General features: G+C 45.3%; 1 protein-coding gene across 1 annotated transcript in view; it reads right to left on the reverse strand.

Annotated features, from left to right (window-relative positions):
* Positions 1 to 20787, reverse strand: part of LOC124009874 (retinal-specific phospholipid-transporting ATPase ABCA4-like) — a 118278-nt gene that overhangs the window by 32798 nt on the left and 64693 nt on the right. Inside the window, 14 exon segments of the mRNA XM_046322093.1 lie at positions 803 to 835; positions 4070 to 4164; positions 5491 to 5680; positions 5978 to 6076; positions 7381 to 7505; positions 8430 to 8599; positions 8882 to 8950; positions 11187 to 11217; positions 11220 to 11246; positions 14260 to 14465; positions 14614 to 14719; positions 19273 to 19454; positions 20027 to 20164; positions 20585 to 20724. Of these exon segments, the coding sequence (XP_046178049.1) occupies positions 803 to 835; positions 4070 to 4164; positions 5491 to 5680; positions 5978 to 6076; positions 7381 to 7505; positions 8430 to 8599; positions 8882 to 8950; positions 11187 to 11217; positions 11220 to 11246; positions 14260 to 14465; positions 14614 to 14719; positions 19273 to 19454; positions 20027 to 20164; positions 20585 to 20724 (1611 nt within the window).

Consider the following 20787-nt stretch of genomic DNA (forward strand, 5'->3'; position numbering starts at 1 on the left):
CAGGCCTCCAACAGACAGGCCTCCAACAGAAAACCCTCCAACAGACAACACTCCAACAGACAGGCCTCCAACAGACAGGCCTCCAACAGACAGGCCTCCAACAGACAACCCCTCCAACAGACAGGCCTCCAACAGACAGGCCTCCAACAGACAGGCCTCCAACAGACAACCCTCCAACAGACAACCCCTCCAACAGACAACCCTCCAACAGACAGGCCTCCAACAGACAGGTCTCCAACAGACAGGCCTCCAACAGACAGGCCTCCAACAGACAACCCCTCCAACAGACAGGCCTCCAACAGACAGGCCTCCAACAGACAGGCCTCCAACAGACAACACCTCCAACAGACAGGCCTTCAACAGACAGGCCTCCAACAGACAGGCCTCCAACAGAAAACCCTCCAACAGACAGGCCTCCAACAGACAACCCTCCAATAGACAACCCCTCCAACAGACAACCCTCCAACAGACAACACTCCAACAGACAGGCCTCCAACAGACAGGCCTCCAACAGACAGGCCTCCAACAGACAGGCCTCCAACAGACAACACTCCAACAGACAGGCCTCCAACAGACAGGCCTCCAACAGACAGGCCTCCAACAGACAACACCTCCAACAGACAGGCCTCCAACAGTCAGGCCTCCAACAGACAGGCCTCCAAACAAACATATTATACAAAATCCCCCGAGACAAGAATCATCATTTCTACTAGAGGGTGAAACAGTGTATGACAAATAAGCTAAACTTAAAATGATATTTAGTTTGCTATGAGGTATGTTTAGAAAACAAATAAAAGCATACCTTTGTTCATTCACCCAATATTTGCTCTTCAAACTGGAAATGGAAAACAAATAACACATTAACACATTAACATATAATCAGATGACTTCTGCTGTTTGACATGTGGATGACTGTGTCTCGACTGGCCTGCTCGGGTCAGGTTACCGTGGTAACAATCCTACAGAGAGATCTCTCACACCCAGCAGAGGGGAAGCGATGGAGAGGTATGGAGATGGGGGGGGGGTGGTTTATGACACCTCACGCCCATTGTAAATCTAAGGCAGCAGACAAAATCCTTTTGTCCTCTCACTATGGAGAACCGGCCTCAGAACATTAACATGCAATTAATGGACTTTAGGACATCAGGTTTCGTCAGCCACAATGGTGGTAATGAAGATAGATGGAAAATGAAAAATGAATGTTGTTTTTGTTATGTTATTAAAAATTTAAGTTATGACGTTATAACGAAAACATTGTAACTTTAAGAGTTTTCCTAACATGTACTTGATGTTTGCATACTGTACGTTGTGAAGAAAACGTCCAGATCAAAGAGAATGTGTTTGTAAAGATGAAATGTGAAGTTAGTTGTTTAAATTGGATCTGAGTAAAATCCAGACCTCCTGCCTTCGTAACTAGTTATGCCCAGAGAACTACAGGTGGAAACACCTGACCTGAGGGTATAAAACACGTGAGTTAAAAATGTACATATCAGACTAAGTGACCCTGAGCTGCAGCCAAGCTCTGATTGGTCAGAAAACCCAAAACGCAACACGAGTTTGAAGAAGACAAAAGGAACCTTTTAACAACCCATGCTACGGACGAGTAGCTGTATCTAAAGGGGGTGAATTCAAGCAGGACCACTCCAAGGAATCGTTTGTCTACACTGTTTTCCTTCCTACGCTGGAACCATCCACACGGCTGATTTAGCCCTCCTCAGAAAACCTCCTTTTAAGAGCGAGGATGAGGAAACAGACCACTAAGAGAAAGGACACTGACATCGTGAGGAGAAACAGACCACTAAGAGAAAGGACACTGACATTGTGAGGAGAAACAGACCACTAATAGAAAGGACACTGACATCGTGAGAAGAAACAGACCACTAAGAGAAAGGACACGAACATCGTGAGGAGAAACAGACCACTAAGAGAAAGGACACTGACATCGTGAGAAGAAACAGACCACTAAGAGAAAGGACACTGACATCGTGAGGAGAAACAGACCACTAAGAGAAAGGACACTGACATCGTGAGGAGAACAGAGTTACACCCGGTAACCAAAGACGGACTGTCTTCAGAGAAGTGGGAATTCGTTCCACGCAGAGACACCCCTGTCGGAGACCTTCAACACGTAATTACACCATTATATTCTGACCCATAAGAGCGGCAGTTCGGTGCAAGTTTAGGGTTAAAATAAGCATAGCTGACAAATGCACCCAAGTGTGTTTTTCTCTCATGTACTCTCTCTTTCTCTCTCTTTTTAAATCTCCATTTTGTGTAACACGTGTCATATTGTGTTGGTCCGCTAGGGACCTGTTGTCATCGTACTAAGTTCTAATCAATAGCCTAGACTGTGTGTTTGTGTATGTGTATCTTATATTAGCATTTTAGCTTGTTAGCAAATAAATAATCAACTCATTTGGTGTGATACAGGCTTATTTAGTGAGACTCGGTTTGTGCAGATTCCCAGATTATGCGACGCTCAGAATGAGACTGTAGAGGAAATTGATTAATTAGTGACTGTTGTAAAACGGATATTCTGATATTCTTTGAGTTCATTTGGGAAATAGAAACTCAATAAAGCCACATTTTCCCCCGGTTGCCCCCCGGTTAAGTAGTTAATAATTACCTGATTCATTTAATCACGTAATTATAAACCGTTAACTTATTGGTGACATGGGGGCAGTATTGAGTAGCTTGGATGAATAAGGTGCCCAGAGTAAACTGCCTGCTACTCTGTCCCAGATGCTAATATATGCATATTATTATAATCAGTGGACTATTATTAGTAGTATTGGATAGAAAACACTCTGAAGTTTCTAAAACTGTTTGAATGATGTCTGTGAGTATAAAATAACTCGCATGGCAGGCGAAAACCTGAGAAAAATCCAACCAGGAAGTGGGAAATCTGAGGCTTGTAGTTTTTTTTAAAACAGCCCCTATTGTAGATACAGTGGGATATTGGTTATGTTGCACTTCCTAAAGCTTCCACTAGATGTCAACCGTCTTTAGAAACTTGCTTGAGGATTCTACTTTAAAGGAGAGCTCATGAGAGCTGTTTGAGTCAGTGGTCTGGCAGAGTGCCTTGGGCTCATGACGTGCGGTCACGAGAGAGTTAGCTCTCGTTCCATTGCTTTTCTACAGACAATGGAATTCTCTCGTTGGAACAGTATTGAAGATTTATGTTAAAAACATCCTAAAGATTGATTCTATACTTAGTTTGGCATGTTTCTGCGACCTGTAATATAACTTTTTGAACTTTTCGTCCGACATTCGGCTGGACTTGAACGCGCGTTTGGATTTGTTTACCAAACGCCCTAATAAAAGAGGCTATTTGGACATAAATTATGGACATTATCGAACAAATCAAACATTTATGGTGGAACTGGGATTCCTGGGAGTGGATTCTGATGAAGATCATTAAAGGTAAGTGAATATTTATAATGCTATTTCTGACTAACGTTGACTACCCAATTTGGCGGATATCTTTTTGGCTGCTTTGCTGTCTGAACGCTGTACTCAGATTATTGAATGGTTTGCTCTTTCCGTAAAGTTTTTTGAAATCTGACACAGCGGTTGCATTAAGGAGAAGTATATCTCTAATTCCATGTGTAACACTAATTTTTTATCAACATTTATGATGAGTATTTCTGTAACTTGATGTGGCTCTCTGCAAAATCAATGCATGTTTTAGAACAACTGAACGTAACGCGCCAATGTAAATGAGATTAACGAGAATTTTATTTTTTTAAATGGTGTAAGATACTTGTATGTTTGAGGAATTTTAATTATGGGATTTCTGTTGTTTTGAATTTGGCGCCCTGCACTACCACTGGCTGTTGGCGCCAGCGTCCCGCATATCTCAGAGAGGTTCATCATTCGATGAGCAGCAGTCGTCACATCAATAATCAATAATCAATACAGCGTCACAACAACTGTAACAGATTGATATATAATCAGAGTGGACTTTTGATGTTTGACATGGATGACTGTAACTCTACCACACCTGTCTGATACATATAACACACGTCTATGACGATGATCACAGTTGGCAGTGAATTGGGCCCCTTACCTTTGTCTGATGAGGCTGGGGTAGGTTTTAACCAGGTAGTCTGTAATGTTTCTATCAGTCAGGTCCAGTAGTATATCTCCCGTAGCCTCTGTCCTCTGCAAATACATCACACACAACATATACCATCACATTGGGTACATGGAGGAGTGGTTAGGACTGGCTAGAGGTACTGAAGGAGTGGTTAGGACTGGCTAGAGGTACTGGAGGAGTGGTGAGGACTGGCTAGGGGTACTGGAGGAGTGGTTAGGACTGGCTAGAGGTACTGAAGGAGTGGTTAGGACTGGCTAGGGGTACTGGAGGAGTGGTTAGGACTGGCTAGGGGTACTGGAGGAGTGGTTAGGACTGGCTAGAGGTACTGGAGGACTGGTGAGGACTGGCTAGGGGTACTGGAGGACTGGTTAGGACTGGCTAGAGGTACTGGAGGACTGGTGAGGACTGGCTAGGGGTACTGGAGGACTGGTTAGGACTGGCTAGGGGTACTGGAGGAGTGGTTAGGACTGGCTAGGGGTACTGGAGGAGTGGTTAGGACTGGCTAGGGGTACTGGAGGACTGGTTAGGACTGGCTAGAGGTACTGGAGGACTGGTTAGGACTGGCTAGGGGTACTGGAGGAGTGGTTAGGACTGGCTAGAGGTACTGGAGGACTGGTTAGGACTGGCTAGGGGTACTGGAGGAGTGGTTAAGACTGGCTAGGGGTACTGGAGGAGTGGTTAGGACTGGCTATGGGTACTGGAGGAGTGGTTAGGACTGGCTAGAGGTACTGGAAGAGTGGTTAGGACTGGCTAGGGGTACTGGAGGAGTGGTTAGGACTGGCTAGAGGTACTGGAGGAGTGGTTAGGACTGGCTAGGGGTACTGAAGGAGTGGTTAGGACTGGCTAGGGGTACTGGAGGAGTGGTTAGGACTGGCTAGAGGTACTGGAGGAGTGGTTAGGACTGGCTAGGGGTACTGGAGGACTGGTTAGGACTGGCTAGGGGTACTGGAGGAGTGGTTAGGACTGGCTAGAGGTACTGGAGGACTGGTTAGGACTGGCTAGGGGTACTGGAGGACTGGTTAGGACTGGATAGAGGTACTGGAGGACTGGTTAGGACTGGCTAGAGGTACTGGAGGACAGGTTACTAAAGGACAGGTTACTGGAGGACAGGTTACAGGAGGACAGTTTCCTAAAGGACAGGTTTATGGAGGACAGGTTACTAAAGGACAGGTTACTGGAGGACAGGTTACTGAGGACAGGTTACTGGAGGACAGGTTACTGGAGGACAGGTTACTGGAGGAGAGGTTACTGGAGGACAGGTTACTGAGGACAGGTTACTGAGGACAGGTTACTGAGGACAGGTTACTGGAGGACAGGTTACTGGAGGACAGGTTACTGCTGTAACATATAAGAAACATCCAGTAGACACAGAGAACAGTCAGTATACTGACCTGCATAGGGGGCAGCCCCCCAGCTCCGATTGGACAGATGGGTAACATAGTCAGCTTCTTATTGGTGCTGCACTGGCAGGAAGGGGAGGGGTTTAGCTGGTGCCACTCAGGGCTCTGCAGGATGTTATTGGCTATTGAAGAAACCGCAGGTGTCTCCCAGGCCAATGTCTCGTTCTCACAGGGCAGGTTTCTGTATGGACAAAGCACACACACACACACACACACACACACACACACACACACACACACACACACACACACACACACACACACACACACACACACACACACACACACACACACACACACACACACACACACACACACACACACACACACACACACACACACACACACACACACACACACACACACACACACACAATACATTATCAGAGAACTTGGTGATTTATAGTTAGTAGAGTAGAGGGAGATGTCAGAATATTAGTCAAAACACAGTCTTCAACCGAGAGCGGCTGGTACTCACTGTAGAGGGCTTCCTGCCATACAGCGAGTGCCAAGGCCAGGGGGGTTCAGCAACACCTTGGTGAAATGTCTCATCTGGAGGTTTTCCAGTCGCTCGTTACTGAGAAACAGAGGAAGAAAGAGAAGAAGAACAGGTTGAAGACCAGGGTCATGACCTCCTGGTTAGATACCTAATATAATGTGATGAGAACAGGAAGACCAGGGTCATGACCTGCTGGTTAGATACCTAATATAATGTGATGAGAACAGGAAGACCAGGGTCATGACCTGCTGGTTAGATACCTAATATAATGTGATGAGAACAGGAAGACCAGGGTCATGACCTCCTAGTTAGATACCTAATATAATGTGATGAGAACAGGAAGACCATGAGGGATACCTAATATAATGTGATGACCCTGACCTGCTGGTTAGATACCTAATATAATGTGATGAGAACAGGAAGACCAGGGTCTGGTTGACCTGAGAACAGGAAGACCAGGGTCTGAGTTAGATACCTAATATAATGTGATGAGAACAGGAAGACCAGGGTCATGACCTGCTGGTTAGATACCTAATATAACGTGATGAGAACAGGAAGACCAGGGTCATGACCTCCTAGTTAGATACCTAATATAACGTGATGAGAACAGGAAGACCAGGGTCATGACCTGCTGGTTAGATACCTAATATAATGTGATGAGAACAGGAAGACCAGGGTCATGACCTCCTAGTTAGATACCTAATATAATGTGATGAGAACAGGAAGACCAGGGTCATGACCTCCTAGTTAGATACCTAATATAATGTGATGAGAACAGGAAGACCAGGGTCATGACCTGCTGGTTAGATACCTAATATAATGTGATGAGAACAGGAAGACCAGGGTCATGACCTCCTAGTTAGATACCTAATATAATGTGATGAGAACAGGAAGACCAGGGTCATGACCTCCTAGTTAGATACCTAATATAATGTGATGAGAACAGGAAGACCAGGGTCATGACCTGCTGGTTAGATACCTAATATAATGTGATGAGAACAGGAAGACCAGGGTCATGACCTCCTAGTTAGATACCTAATATAATGTGATGAGAACAGGAAGACCAGGGTCATGACCTCCTAGTTAGATACCTAATATAATGTGATGAGAACAGGAAGACCAGGGTCATGCTAGTTAGATACCTAATATAATGTGATGAGAACAGGAAGACCAGGGTCATGACCTCCTAGTTAGATACCTAATATAATGTGATGAGAACATCTGAAGACCACATGACTGGTTAGATACCTAATATAATGTGTGGCTGGTCCAAGACCATGAGATCAGGACCAGCCAGGATCAGAGTATTCAGACATTAAAATCCTGTGTTGGCTTCTCTTGGTGAGTTGCCTGTATCATTCTCCGTACTGCGAAAGACTAACCTGAAGAAGGTTAGCTGCTTTCCATACATCCAGGGAGTGAGGATGAGGGGGGGGTACTCTCCGAACGGAGGCACGATCATGGTGAAGATCAGGGCTATCAGGACGAAGCTAGCAGGCAGGACGATCTGGGGGCATGAAACCATTCACACTATTACTCAAAGGGATACCATCCCAGTTTTACTCTGACCCTATGTGACCTGACCTGGTATAATATTCTAACTCTGAATCCCAAACCATCCCCTAGCCCCTAGCCCCTAGCCCCTGACCAGCAGGGCCAGGAAGTGTTTTATGACCAGAATACCTTCCCATCTATATTTTATCCATCCCTCCCACCACCCATCCCACCATCCCTCCATCTCTCCCTCCCTCCCACCACCCATTTCACCCATCCAACCCTCCCACCACCCATCCCACCCTCCATCCATCTCTCCCTCCCTCCAACTACCCATCACATCCTTCCACCCTCCCACCATCCCTCCATCCCTCCACCCCAACATCCCTCCCTCCATCCCACCCACTACCCATCACACCCTTCCACCCTCCCACCATCCCTCCATCCCTCCACCCCAACATCCCTCCCTCCATCCCACCCACTACCCATCACACCCTCCCACCCTCCATCCCTCCCTCCTTCCCTCCACCCCAACATCCCTCCCTCCATCCCACCCACCACCCCCCATCCTCCCTCCCACCACCCATCCCACCCTCCATCCATCTCTCCCTCCCTCCAACTACCCATCACATCCTTCCACCCTCCCACCATCCCTCCATCCCTCCACCCCAACATCCCTCCCTCCATCCCACCCACTACCCATCACACCCTTCCACCCTCCCACCATCCCTCCATCCCTCCACCCCAACATCCCTCCCTCCATCCCACCCACTACCCATCACACCCTCCCACCCTCCATCCCTCCCTCCTTCCCTCCACCCCAACATCCCTCCCTCCATCCCACCCACCACCCCCCCATCCTCCCACCCACCACCCATCCCACCCTCCTCCCCACCCCCCCCACCATCCCTCCCTCTATCTAGTTGTAGTCCAAAACCTGTGCGAGGAAGTCTTTGTATGATCTGGTAGCATGGTGAAACCTCTTGACCAGCAGGGCCAGAAACTGCTGCATGACCAGATTGGCTCCTTTGACCTGACACGACCCTTTCCCAGCGCTGTCGTCGTCATGGTTACCCCCACCGTTGGCCTGCTTCAGACCGTTAGCCTCTGTGTAAAGTAGGAGAAGACAGTCATTAGGAAGTGGATATATTTGCCCGGCAGGTTCAAAGGTTAAGGTTTAGGCATAGGGTTCCTCAAACTGTGTTAGCTTGCTGAGCTAAAGCATTAGCTTATGATTTCAGGAAAGATAGTCTCGCTTGGTCTGACTTACATGCTTAGCCAAAGTGATACTTTGAGTCTTGTCTTGCCAGACTAAAGGCGCCAACCATTTATATGTCTCTAGGCAAGCGCCTGGTGTGAAAACAGGCAGGCTAAGTGGCGGAATCTAACCTTCAGGTTCACCCTCCTCCACACCAACTTTACTGCAGCTTTTGGTTCTCTTCAGCAACATCCACTGTTCTATGGTAGGGTGGTCCACAGTTCACAAGACATCAAAAACACCTCACAACACAACAACATGACACTTCACAACAACAACGTCATCGTCGACAACAACAACACAACAGAAACTACTTAAAAGAGGAACATTCATAAGTTGGAAAAAGAAGGTAGGAAGTAAATTGGAGAGGAGTAGACTGTAGGGACAGAGGAGTAGACTGTAGGGACAGAGGAGTAGACTGTAGGGACAGAGGAGTAAACTGTAGGGACAGAGGACTAGACTGTAGGGACAGAGGACTAGACTGTAGGGACAGAGGACTAGACTGTAGGGACAGAGGAGTAGACTGTAGGGACAGAGGAGTAGACTGTAGGGACAGAGGAGTAGACTGTAGGGACAGATGAGTAGACTGTAGGGACAGAGGAGTAGACTGTAGGGACAGAGGAGTAGACTGTAGGGACAGTGGAGAAGACTGTAGGGACAGTGAGTGTGGTACATTGGAGGAGTAGACTGTCGGGACAGTGAGTCTGGTAAATTGGAGAGGAGTAGACTGTAGGGACAGTGAGTCTGGTAAATTGGAGAGGAGTAGACTGTCGGGACAGTGAGTGTGGTAAATTGGAGAGGAGTAGACTGTCGGGACAGTGAGTCTGGTCAATTGGAGAGGAGTAGACTGTAGGGACAGTGAGTCTGGTAAATTGGAGAGGAGTAGACTGTCGGGACAGTGAGTCTGGTAAATTGGAGAGGAGTAGACTGTCGGGACAGTGAGTCTGGTCAATTGGAGAGGAGTAAACTGTAGGGACAGTGAGTCTGGTAAATTGGAGAGGAGTAGACTGTCGGGACAGTGAGTGTGGTAAATTGGAGAGGAGTAAACTGTCGGGACAGTGAGTCTGGTAAATTGGAGAGGAGTAGACTGTCGGGACAGTGAGTCTGGTAAATTAGAGAGGAGTAGACTGTCGGGACAGTGAGTCTGGTAAATTGGAGAGGAGTAGACTGTCGGGACAGTGAGTGTGGTACATTGGAGAGGAGTAGACTGTCGGGACAGTGAGTCTGGTAAATTGGAGAGGAGTAGACTGTCGGGACAGTGAGTGTGGTACATTGGAGAGGAGTAAACTGTAGGGACAGTGAGTCTGGTAAATTGGAGAGGAGTAGACTGTCGGGACAGTGAGTGTGGTACATTGGAAAGGAGTAAACTGTCGGGACAGTGAGTCTGGTAAATTGGAGAGGAGTAGACTGTCGGGACAGTGAGTCTGGTAAATTGGAGAGGAGTAGACTGTCGGGACAGTGAGTCTGGTAAATTGGAGAGGAGTAGACTGTCGGGACAGTGAGTGTGGTATTTACCGGGACAGTGAGTCTGGTAAATTGGAAGTAGACTGTCTTCCATTGGAGAGGAGTAAACTGTAGGGACAGTGATAAATTGCTGTCACCTTCAGAAAGATCTGGAAGGAATAAACATCAGCTAGACTTCATTTGGACCCACTGTATGTGTTCAAGTGAGAATATTGGAGAGGCCACCTAGGGACAGTGAGTCTTAAACCCCTGACCACTGTCGGGACAGTGAGTTTCACCATGATAGACTGTAGGGCTGTGCGTGTGGTCATGAAATTTAGACTGTAGGGACAGTGAGTCTGTCAAGCAAATAGACTGTCGGGACAGTGAGTCTGGTAAATTGGAGAGGAGTAGACTGTCGGGACAGTGAGTCTGGTAAATTGGAGACAGTAAAGACTGTAGGGACAGTGATCGTGGTACATTGGAGAGGAGTAGACTGTCGGGACAGTGAGTCTGGTAAATTGATGCAGAACTGTCGGGACAGTGAGTGTGGTACATTTTTAGGGAAAGTCTAATAAATAGACTGTCGGGAATATATTCTACATTGGACAATAAATCGGGACAGTGAGTCTGTAATATATTCTAGACTGTCGGGACAGTGATAAATTAGTAATATATTCGGGACAGTGAGTCTGGTAAATGGAAATAGACTGTCGGGAAGTATATTCTACACTGTCGGGACAGTGAGTCTGGTAAATAAATCCAGTGAGTGTGGTACATTATACTCTGGACAGTGAGTCAATAAATAGACTGTCGGGAATATGTCTACATTGGATCCAGGTAATATATTCTACACTTCCACAAGTAAACTGTAGGGACAGTGAGTCTGGTAAATTGGAGAGGAGTAGACTGTCGGGACAGTGAGTCTGTAAATTATAGACTGTCGGGACAGTGAGTCTGGTAAATTGGAGAATAAATCCAGTAATATATTACCTGGAGTTTTGGCATTGGCTGCTGCCTCTTCAATAAATCTGCTGTCACCTTAAGAAAGATCTGGAAGGAATAAACATCAGCTATTCATTTAAACCCACTGTATGTGTTCAAATAGAATACAGGCCTCCACAATAAACCATGTAATATATGATCTACAGGGCTCCACAATAAATCCATTGTAATATATTCTACACCATCATTAACATAAATACATTTAATATAGTCTACACCTCCACAATAAAGCCACTGATGCAGAATATAGATCTACATTTTAAAAAGTCTAATAAATCCATGTAATATATTCTACACCTCCACAATAAATCCATGTAATATATTCTACACCATCACAATAAATCCATGATTTATTTTAGACAAGTCTAAAGAAACATGATATGAAGAAAATGTAGTCTATTTCAGAAGAACAGAATAGAATCCTCTGAGTCAATCCTTCTGTTAGGTCCTGATCTGGCTGTGCCAGAGTTCATTTAGCAGACAAGATTTGCCGAGAATTCTGTGGCATTATTTTATAGTATGAAGAATACAATTGAACAAAGCTGAATAAAATATTTAAAAATTCTCCAAACGATTTGAGGGAGTGCGGACACACGTGGCTATTCTGTGTTAAACGTTACCAAAATAAATAGGTCCTCCTAGATGCTTAATATACAGTTATTAACCTCTTGAACCTCTGGGGGCAGTATTTCATTTTTGGATGAAAAACATTCCCGTTTTAAATAAGATATTTTGTCACGAAAAGATGCTCGACTATGCATATAATTGACAGCTTTGGAAAGAAAACACTCTGACGTTTCCAAAACTGCAAAGATATTGTCTGTGAGTGCCACAGAACTAATGCTACAGGCGAAACCAAGATTGAAATTTCATACAGGAAGTGAGAGATTTTTGAGGCGCTGTGTTCCAATGTCTCCTTATATGGCTGTGAATGCGCAAGGAATGAGCCTACACTTTCTGTCGTTTCCCCAAGGTGTTTGCAGCATTGTGATGTATTTGTAGGCATATCATTGGAAAATGGACCATAAGAGACTACATTTACCAGGTGTCCGCTCGGTGTCCTCCGTCGAAACTATTGTGTAATCTCCAGGTGCGTGCATTGTTCCATTTTGAACAGAGGAGAAAAACCAAACTGCCACGAGTGACTTATCATCGAATAGATATGTGAACAACACCTTGAGGATTGATTCTAAACAACGTTTGCCATGTTTCTGTCGATATTATGGAGTTAATTTGGAAAAAAGTTTTTTTTTTCTTAGCCAAACGTGATGAACAAAACGGAGCGATTTCTCCTACACAAATAATATTTTGGGAAAAACTGAACATTTGCTATCTAACTGAGAGTCTCCTCATTGAAAACATCTGAAGTTCTTCAAAGGTAAATTATTTTATTTGATTGCTTTTCTTGTTTTTGTGAAAATGTTGCCTGCTGAATGCTAGGCTTAATGCTATGCTAGCTATCAATACTCTTACACAAATGCTTGTGTAGCTATGGTTGAAAAGCATTTTTTGATAATCTGAGATGACAGTGTTGTTAACAAAAGGCTAAGCTTGTGAGCCAATATATTTATTTTATTTCATTTGCGATTTTCATGAATAGTTAACCTTGCATTATGGTAATGAGCTTCAGGCTATAATTACGCTCCCGGATACGGGATTGCTCGTCGCAACAGGTTAATGTAACTTGAGCGGTTAACAAATAAATAGGTCCTCCTATCTGCTTAATATACAGCTATTCATGTAAGTTGTTTTATAAACGTTGGGCTGTTTGTTTTGATGTTTAATACATTGTAAGGCTGCATGACGAGACTAATGATGACTTGAAAAAAGTTGCGGTATCAGCTCTGCTTTGTTTTTTTGCGCAGGATGTACTGTCACTGTCCTCAAACTCCCTCATAGATGAGCCAAGGCGCAGTGTGCTTGTAATTCCACGTGCTTGTAAACCTTCACAGAACCTTCACAGAACCTTCACAGAAACCGAACATGACGCAACCGTGGCGCACACAAACACTCACAGAAAATAAAGAATTACCCACAAACACAGGTGGGGAAAAAAGGACTCCCAATCAGAGACAAAGATAGACAGCTGCCTCTGATTGGGAACCATACCAGGGCCCACAAAGAAACAGACAAACTAGAATGCCCACCCAAATCACACCCCGACCTAACCAAATAGAGAAATATAAAGGCTCTCTAAGGTCAGGGCGTGACATGTACACACTACATCATTTTCTCATTCACAATTTGATAAGCACTTGATAATGCCTCAGATTTCACTTCGGCATCCCCTTTGTGTGGCCGTAATGCAAACTAAAAAATATCCATGCCTTTTTCAGCCTGGAGTGCCGAGTTGTGCCCTTCTCCCTGAGTACTAAGCGAAGCGGCTCTCACTCACATGGCTCTCCATAAAGTGATCGGGTCTTTCTGACAGGATACAAATGAAGACAGACACATCGAGGACGCAACTGCGCACTTCCCAGCTCCCCTACCACCTTCCCCTCCTCCCCAGTCCCCCTACCCCCAGTCTCACCTCCCCCACCAGATTCCCCTCCTCCCCATTCCCCCTACCCCCAGTCTCACCTCCCCCACCAGATTCCCCTCCTCCCCAGTACCCCCCCAACTCCCCACCAGATTCCCCTCCCCCCAGTCTCAACTCCCCCCCACCAGATTCCCCTCCTCCCCAGTCCTGTCTCCCCTACCCCCAGTCTCACCTCCCCCACCAGATTCCCCTCCTCCCCAGTCCTGTCTCCCCCTACCCCCAGTCTCACCTCCCCCACCAGATTCCCCTCCTCCCCAGTCCTATCTCCCCCTACCCCCAGTCTCACCTCCCCCACCAGATTCCCCTCCTCCCCAGTCCTATCTCCCCCTACCCCCAGTCTCACCTCCCCACCAGATTCCCCCCTCCCCAGTCCTGTCTCCCCCACCCCCATTCCCCTCCCCTCCCCAGTCCTATCTCCCCCTAGCCCCAGTCTCACCTCCCCTCCCATTCCCCTCCCCAGATCTCCCCCTAGCCCCAGTCTACTCCCCCAGTCAGTCCTATCTCCCCTACCCCCATTCTCACCTCCTCCAGTGAGGTGTCAGAGATGCCGAAGCTGCTGAGGCCCATGTCTCCCAGTGTTTCCTCTAGTTCTCTGAAGAGGGAGGCGTAGGCCCGGTGCTTGAAACCCTTGTTGGGCAGCAGGAAGGTCAGCTCCTGGCCGATGGCCTCGATCAGCTTGGCTTCTGGGACGTGGTGATGGATCAGCGTGGTGATGTTGTCCACGTCACCTGGGAGAAGATAAAGGTTTTGTACATAGATAGATTGTTTGATTGACATATTGATGATGGGGGGGGGTTGACATGGAGTGAATATTACATAACTAGTGGTTGATTAGAGTATCTAGACACACACACACGATCACACACACTTCCCCACCATCCAGAGCTCTCTCCAGCTGCTGGGACTGGCCCTGGGATTCCTCTTTCACTTTGGTGCAGGTGGAACAGGTACAGGAACACTCTGAGGCACAGTCACACTCATTCTGATAGACAGAGAGAGAGAGAAGCACAGAGAAAGAGGGAATGAGCGAGAGAGAGAGAAGAAACAACAACACTTTAAAATTTGACCCGTTTCAAAAAACTAGGTGTAGGTTGCACGTCCATATTTCACATGAGAGGTTTTGTTTATAAAAAATGTTCAATCATTTTTTGGGGCAGAAATACATTCTGGAACATCTAAACTATCATGTGCCCTAATAACAAAAATGTGTATGTCGTCTGTAAATACAAATGAAATGGTTAAATAACGAGCCTAGTTGGTTTAGCCACGAAAAAATACAGGAACCTTCCCGTTAGCCATGATTGGCTGAGATAATGAGTGGGCTGGACATGCCGAGAGATGAGTTCGGATTGGTCTGCCATGTAGCATGCTTCTGTCTATCACATGAGCTGCTAAGTATGTGTGGATAATCCTGTCGATCGCTGCTTTGTTTGAAAAATATGAAGACCTGAAAAAGCTCTCTTGCAACGGCAGGGTTGTGGGTTCGATTCCCACGGGGGACCAGTACGAGAATGTATGCACTCACTACTGTAAGTCGCTCTGGACAAGAGCGTCTGCTAAATGGCCAAAATATATATATATTTAATAGTGCTATTGGGAAAAAATTGGAGGATGATCGTGCCATGCTGACTCTGAAAATGAATCAGACGATGAGGAAATCCCTGATTTTGGTAAGAACATTTTAATTGAACCAGACTTCGTAGAGTCTTCAGATGACAATGGTGGGGAAGAAACGGTGTCTTTTGTCACGGAAGAAGTTGACCGAGTTTTGAAATCAGCGGAATGCCCGGTCAAAGCAGATGATTTCCAAATGTGGAGAAAGTAGAAAGACTGTTGGATAAAACACCTGTCTCCGGATTACATCTTCAAACGAAGGGCAACCATGGCGTCCGTGACAGAGGAAAGAAACATTCATCCATGTGTACAGGTAAGAGTCTAGCTCCATTTTCAGGTATTATATGTTTCTAATTTTGTTAGAAAGTTGTTTTCATTTCAAGTTAAGTTCTACTTTTAGCTAGCTATCTAACGTTAGCTGGCTGGCTCGCTATCTAACGTTACATGTACGATCTGTGTATAGCTAATGTTACGTGTACGATCTGTGTATAGTTAACATTAGCTGGCTCGCTAGCTAATGTTACATGTACGATCTGTGTATAGCTAATGTTACGTGTACGATCTGTTTATAGCTAATGTTACGTGTACGATCTGTGTATAGTTAACATTAGCTGGCTGGCTCGCTATCTAACGTTACATGTCCGATCTGTGTATAGCTAATGTTAGCTGGCTGGCTGGCTCGCTAACTAACGTTACGTGTACGATCTGTGTATAGCTAATGTTAGCTGGCTGGCTCGCTAGCTAACGTTACGTGTATGATATGTGTATAGCTAACGTTAGCTGGCTGGCTCGCTAGCTAACGTTACGTGTATGATCTGTGTATAGCTAATGTTAGCTGGCTGGCTCGCTAGCTAACGTTACGTGTACGATATGTGTATAGCTAATGTTAGCTGGCTGGCTCGCTAGCTAACGTTACGTGTATGATCTGTGTATAGCTAATGTTAGCTGGCTGGCTCGCATTACGTGTACGATATGTGTATAGCTAATGTTAGCTGGCTGCTCGCTAACTAACATTACGTGTACGATATGTGTATAGCTAATGTTAGCTGGCTGGCTGGCTAGCTGACGTTACGTGAATAATCTGTGTAGGAGCTCGAGAAAGGTATACCTGAACATTAAAAAAAAACATTCATTGAAAATAAGAATTTGTTCTTAACCGACTTGCCAAGTAAAATAAAGGTTTAAAAAATTCAAAAACACAGAGACACTCTACCAGGTCCTTTACACAGAGACACTCTACCAGGTCCTTTACACAGAGACACTCTACCAGGTCTTTACACAGAGACACTCTACCAGGTCCTTTACACAGAGCTACTGTACCAGGTCCTTTACACAGAGACACTCTACCAGGTCCTTTACACAGAAACACTCTACCAGGTCTTTACACAGAGCTACTGTACCAGGTCCTTTACACAGAGCTACTGTACCAGGTCCTTTACACAGAGACACTCTACCAGGTGGTCCTTTACACAGAGACACTCTACCAGGTCCTTTACACAGAGACACTCTACCAGGTCCTTTACACAGAGACACTCTACCAGGTCTTTACACAGAGACACTCTACCAGGTCCTTTACACAGAGACACTTACAGGTCCTTTACACAGAGACACTCTACCAGGTCCTTTACACAGAGACACTCTACCAGGTCCTTTACACAGAGACACTCTACCAGGTCCCATCTTTAACACAGAGGCACTGAGGCATATAGTTATTCTGAGAGAGGAGAATGACAACATAAGCATTGTCCACCTTAGCCAATTATCTGGCCCTTTGAATACTACTCTAGTGTATCACCATCTCTTGAATACTACTCTAGTGTATCTCCTGTTGAATACTATTCTAGTGTATCTCCTGTTGAATACTATCTCTAGTAGTTTATCTAATATAATATCTAATAATATATAATAATATATGCCATTTACTCTAGTGTATCTCCTGTTGAATACTATTCTAGTGTATCCCCTGTTGAATACTAGTCAGTGTATCCCCTGTTGAATACTATTCTATCCCCGTGAATACTATTCTAGTGTATCTCCTGTTGTGTGTCCTGTTGGTGTATCTCCTGTTGAATACCCACTCCTGTAGAATACTATTCTAGTTTATCCCCATGCTCTACTACTCAACTGAATACTACACAGTGTATCCCCTGTTGAATACTACTCTAGTGTATCCCCTGTTGAATACTATTCTAGTGTATCTCCTGTTGAATACTACTCTAGTGTATCTCCTGTTGAATACTATTCTAGTGTATCTCCTGTTGAATACTATTCTAGTCTAGTGTATCTCCTGTTGAATACTACTAGTGTAGTTGAATACTATTCTCCTGTTGAATACTATTCTAGTGTATCTCCTGTTGAATACTATTCTAGTGTATCTCCTGTTGAATACTACTCTAGTGTATCTCCTGTTGAATACTACTATAGTGTATCTCCTGTTGAATACTATTCTAGTGTATCCCCTGTTGAATACTATTCTAGTGTATCCCCTGTTGAATACTATTCTAGTGTATCTCCTGTTGAATACTATTCTAGTGTATCTCCTGTTGAATACTATTCTAGTGTATCTCCTGTTGAATACTATTCTAGTGTATCTCCTGTTGAATACTATTCTAGTGTATCTCCTGTTGAATACTATCTCCTCCTGTTGAATACTAGTGTATCTCCTGTTGAATACTATTCTAGTGTATCTCCTCCTGTTGAATACTATTCTAGTGTATCTCCTGTTGAATACTATTCTAGTGTATCTCCTGTTGAATACTATTCTAGTGTATCCCCTGTTGAATACTATTCTAGTGTATCCCCTGTTGAATACTATTCTAGTGTATCTCCTGTTGAATACTATTCTAGTGTGAATACTATTCTAGTGTATCCTGTTGAATACTATTCTAGTGTATCTCCTGTTGAATATATTCTATCTCCTGTTGAATACTATTCTAGTGTATCTCCCCTGTTGAATACTATTCTAGTGTATCTCCTGTTGAATACTATTCTAGTGTATCTCCTGTTGAATACTATTCTAGTGTATCTCCTGTTGAATACTATTCTAGTGTATCTCCTGTTGAATACTATTCTAGTGTCCTGTTGAATACTCTCTAGTGTATCTCCTGTTGAATACTATTCTAGTGTATATCTCCTGTTGAATACTATTCTAGTGTATCTCCTGTTGAATACTATTCTAGTGTATCTCCTGTTGAATACTATTCTAGTGTATCCTCCTGTTGAATACTATTCTAGTGTATCTCCTGTTGAATACTATTCTAGTGTATCTCCTGTTGAATACTATTCTAGTGTATCTCCTGTTGAATACTATTCTAGTGTATCTCCTGTTGAATACTATTCTAGTGTATCCTAGTGTATCTCCTGTTGAATACTATTCTAGTGTATCTCCTGTTGAATACTATTCTAGTGTATCTCCTGTTGAATACTATTCTAGTGTATCCCCTGTTGAATACTATTCTAGTGTATCTCCTGTTGAATACTATTCTAGTGTATCTCCTGTTGAATACTATTCTAGTGTATCTCCTGTTGAATACTATTCTCCTGTTGAATACTATTCTAGTGTATCTCCTGTTGAATACTATTCTAGTGTATCTCCTGTTGAATACTATTCTAGTGTATCTCCTGTTGAATACTATTCTAGTGTATCTCCTGTTGAATACTATTCTAGTGTATCTCCTGTTGAATACTATTCTAGTGTATCTCCTATAGAATACTATTCTAGTGTATCTCCTGTTGAATACTATTCTAGTGTATATCCTCCTGTTGAATACTATTCTAGTGTATCTCCTGTTGAATACTATTCTAGTGTATCCCCTGTTGAATACTATTCTAGTGTATCCCCTGTTGAATACTACTCTAGTGTATCCCTTGTTGAATACTATTCTAGTGTATCTCCTGTTGAATACTATTCTAGTGTATCACCTCTTTTTTCCTCATGTCCTTCATGCGTCGGACCAGGGTGAGGTAGAATCCCACCCCGAAGCAGTTCTTGAGGAAGAGGGGGGAGCCACAGCAATGGAGCTGGCCCTTAGAGATGATGGCCACACGGTCACTCAACAGGTCAGCCTCGTCCATGTGGTGAGTGGACAGGATCACTGTACGGCCTGGGGTTAGAGGTCAGAGGTCAGGACTAGGAGCTAGGTCACTCAACAGGTCAGCCTCGTCCATGTGGTGAGTGGACAGGATCACTGTACGGCCTGGGGTTAGAGGTTAGAGGTCAGGACTAGGAGCTAGGTCACTCAACAGGTCAGCCTCGTCCATGTGGTGAGTGGACATGATCACTGTATGGACTGGGGTTAGAGGTCAGAGGTCAGGACTAGGAGCTAGGTCCTTCAACAGGTCAGCCTCGTCCATGTGGTGAGTGGACAGGATCACTGTACGGCTTGGGGTTAGAGGTTAGAGGTCAGAGGTCAGGACTAGGAGCTAGGTCACTCAACAGGTCAGCCTCGTCCATGTGGTGAGTGGACGGGGACACTTGCACGCCCTGGAAGACAGGGGTCAAAGGTTAGAGAGAGTTGATTGTAGTGCTTGGTGGAGCAGGGATGGGAAACACCAGTCCCTGAAGGCCTGAGTACCTGCCTGTTTCTCTCTTCAGCCTGGCACTGAATTACTCCTAGAGAAGTGCTGAAACACGGTTTCCCAGGTCTAAACCAGGTGTAGTGGCTAGGGGTGGTACCTGTGCGGTATTTGAGTAGCAGGTCCCAGATGGACCGTCTGGAGTAAGGGTCGACCCCCGACGTGGGCTCATCCAGGATCACAATCTTTGAGCCCCCAACAAATGCCATGGCAACAGACAGCTTCCTCTGCATACCCCCTGCACAGATTGAGAACGGACGTTATTTCAGGTGAAACACAATAAACATGTAGGGTAAAACACTACAACATCTGAAACGTTGCTAGGGCCTCTGGCTAATTAATTTGCAGCAGCAAAGGGTCGACAAAGAAAAAAGGAAGACCTCGAAACAGTATCTGCTCACAAGTGTGTTTCATGCCTTAGGTCTCCATGAGAACCTGGCTGAACCCCCCTGAGAGGTCCCGTGACTCGTTATCTCCCCCCTGAGAGGTCCCGTGACTCGTTATCTCCCCCCTGAGAGGTCCCGTGACTCGTAATCTCCCCCCTGAGAGGTCCTGTGACTCGTTCTCCCCCCTGAGAGGCCCTGTGCCTCGTTGTCTTCCCCCTGAAAGGTTCATTGTCTTTCTTATGAGGCAAGCCCACACACCCAGCCTGACCCACCTGAGAGGTTCTGTGCCTCCTCGTCTCTCTTATGAGGCAGGCCCAGGTCCTCCAGCATGACATTGACCGCCTGTTGAGCCTCAGCCTGAGAGGTGCCCTTCAGCAGGGAGTAGAACAGGATGTGTTCCTCCACCGTCAGACTGGACAGAGAGGAGGGAGAGAGGTTGTCAGTCACTACGTGAACACATGTCTGAACTGTTAAT

The sequence above is a fragment of the Oncorhynchus gorbuscha genome, linkage group LG22 (genome assembly GCF_021184085.1).
Source record: "Oncorhynchus gorbuscha isolate QuinsamMale2020 ecotype Even-year linkage group LG22, OgorEven_v1.0, whole genome shotgun sequence".
Lineage (NCBI taxonomy): Eukaryota > Metazoa > Chordata > Actinopteri > Salmoniformes > Salmonidae > Oncorhynchus > Oncorhynchus gorbuscha.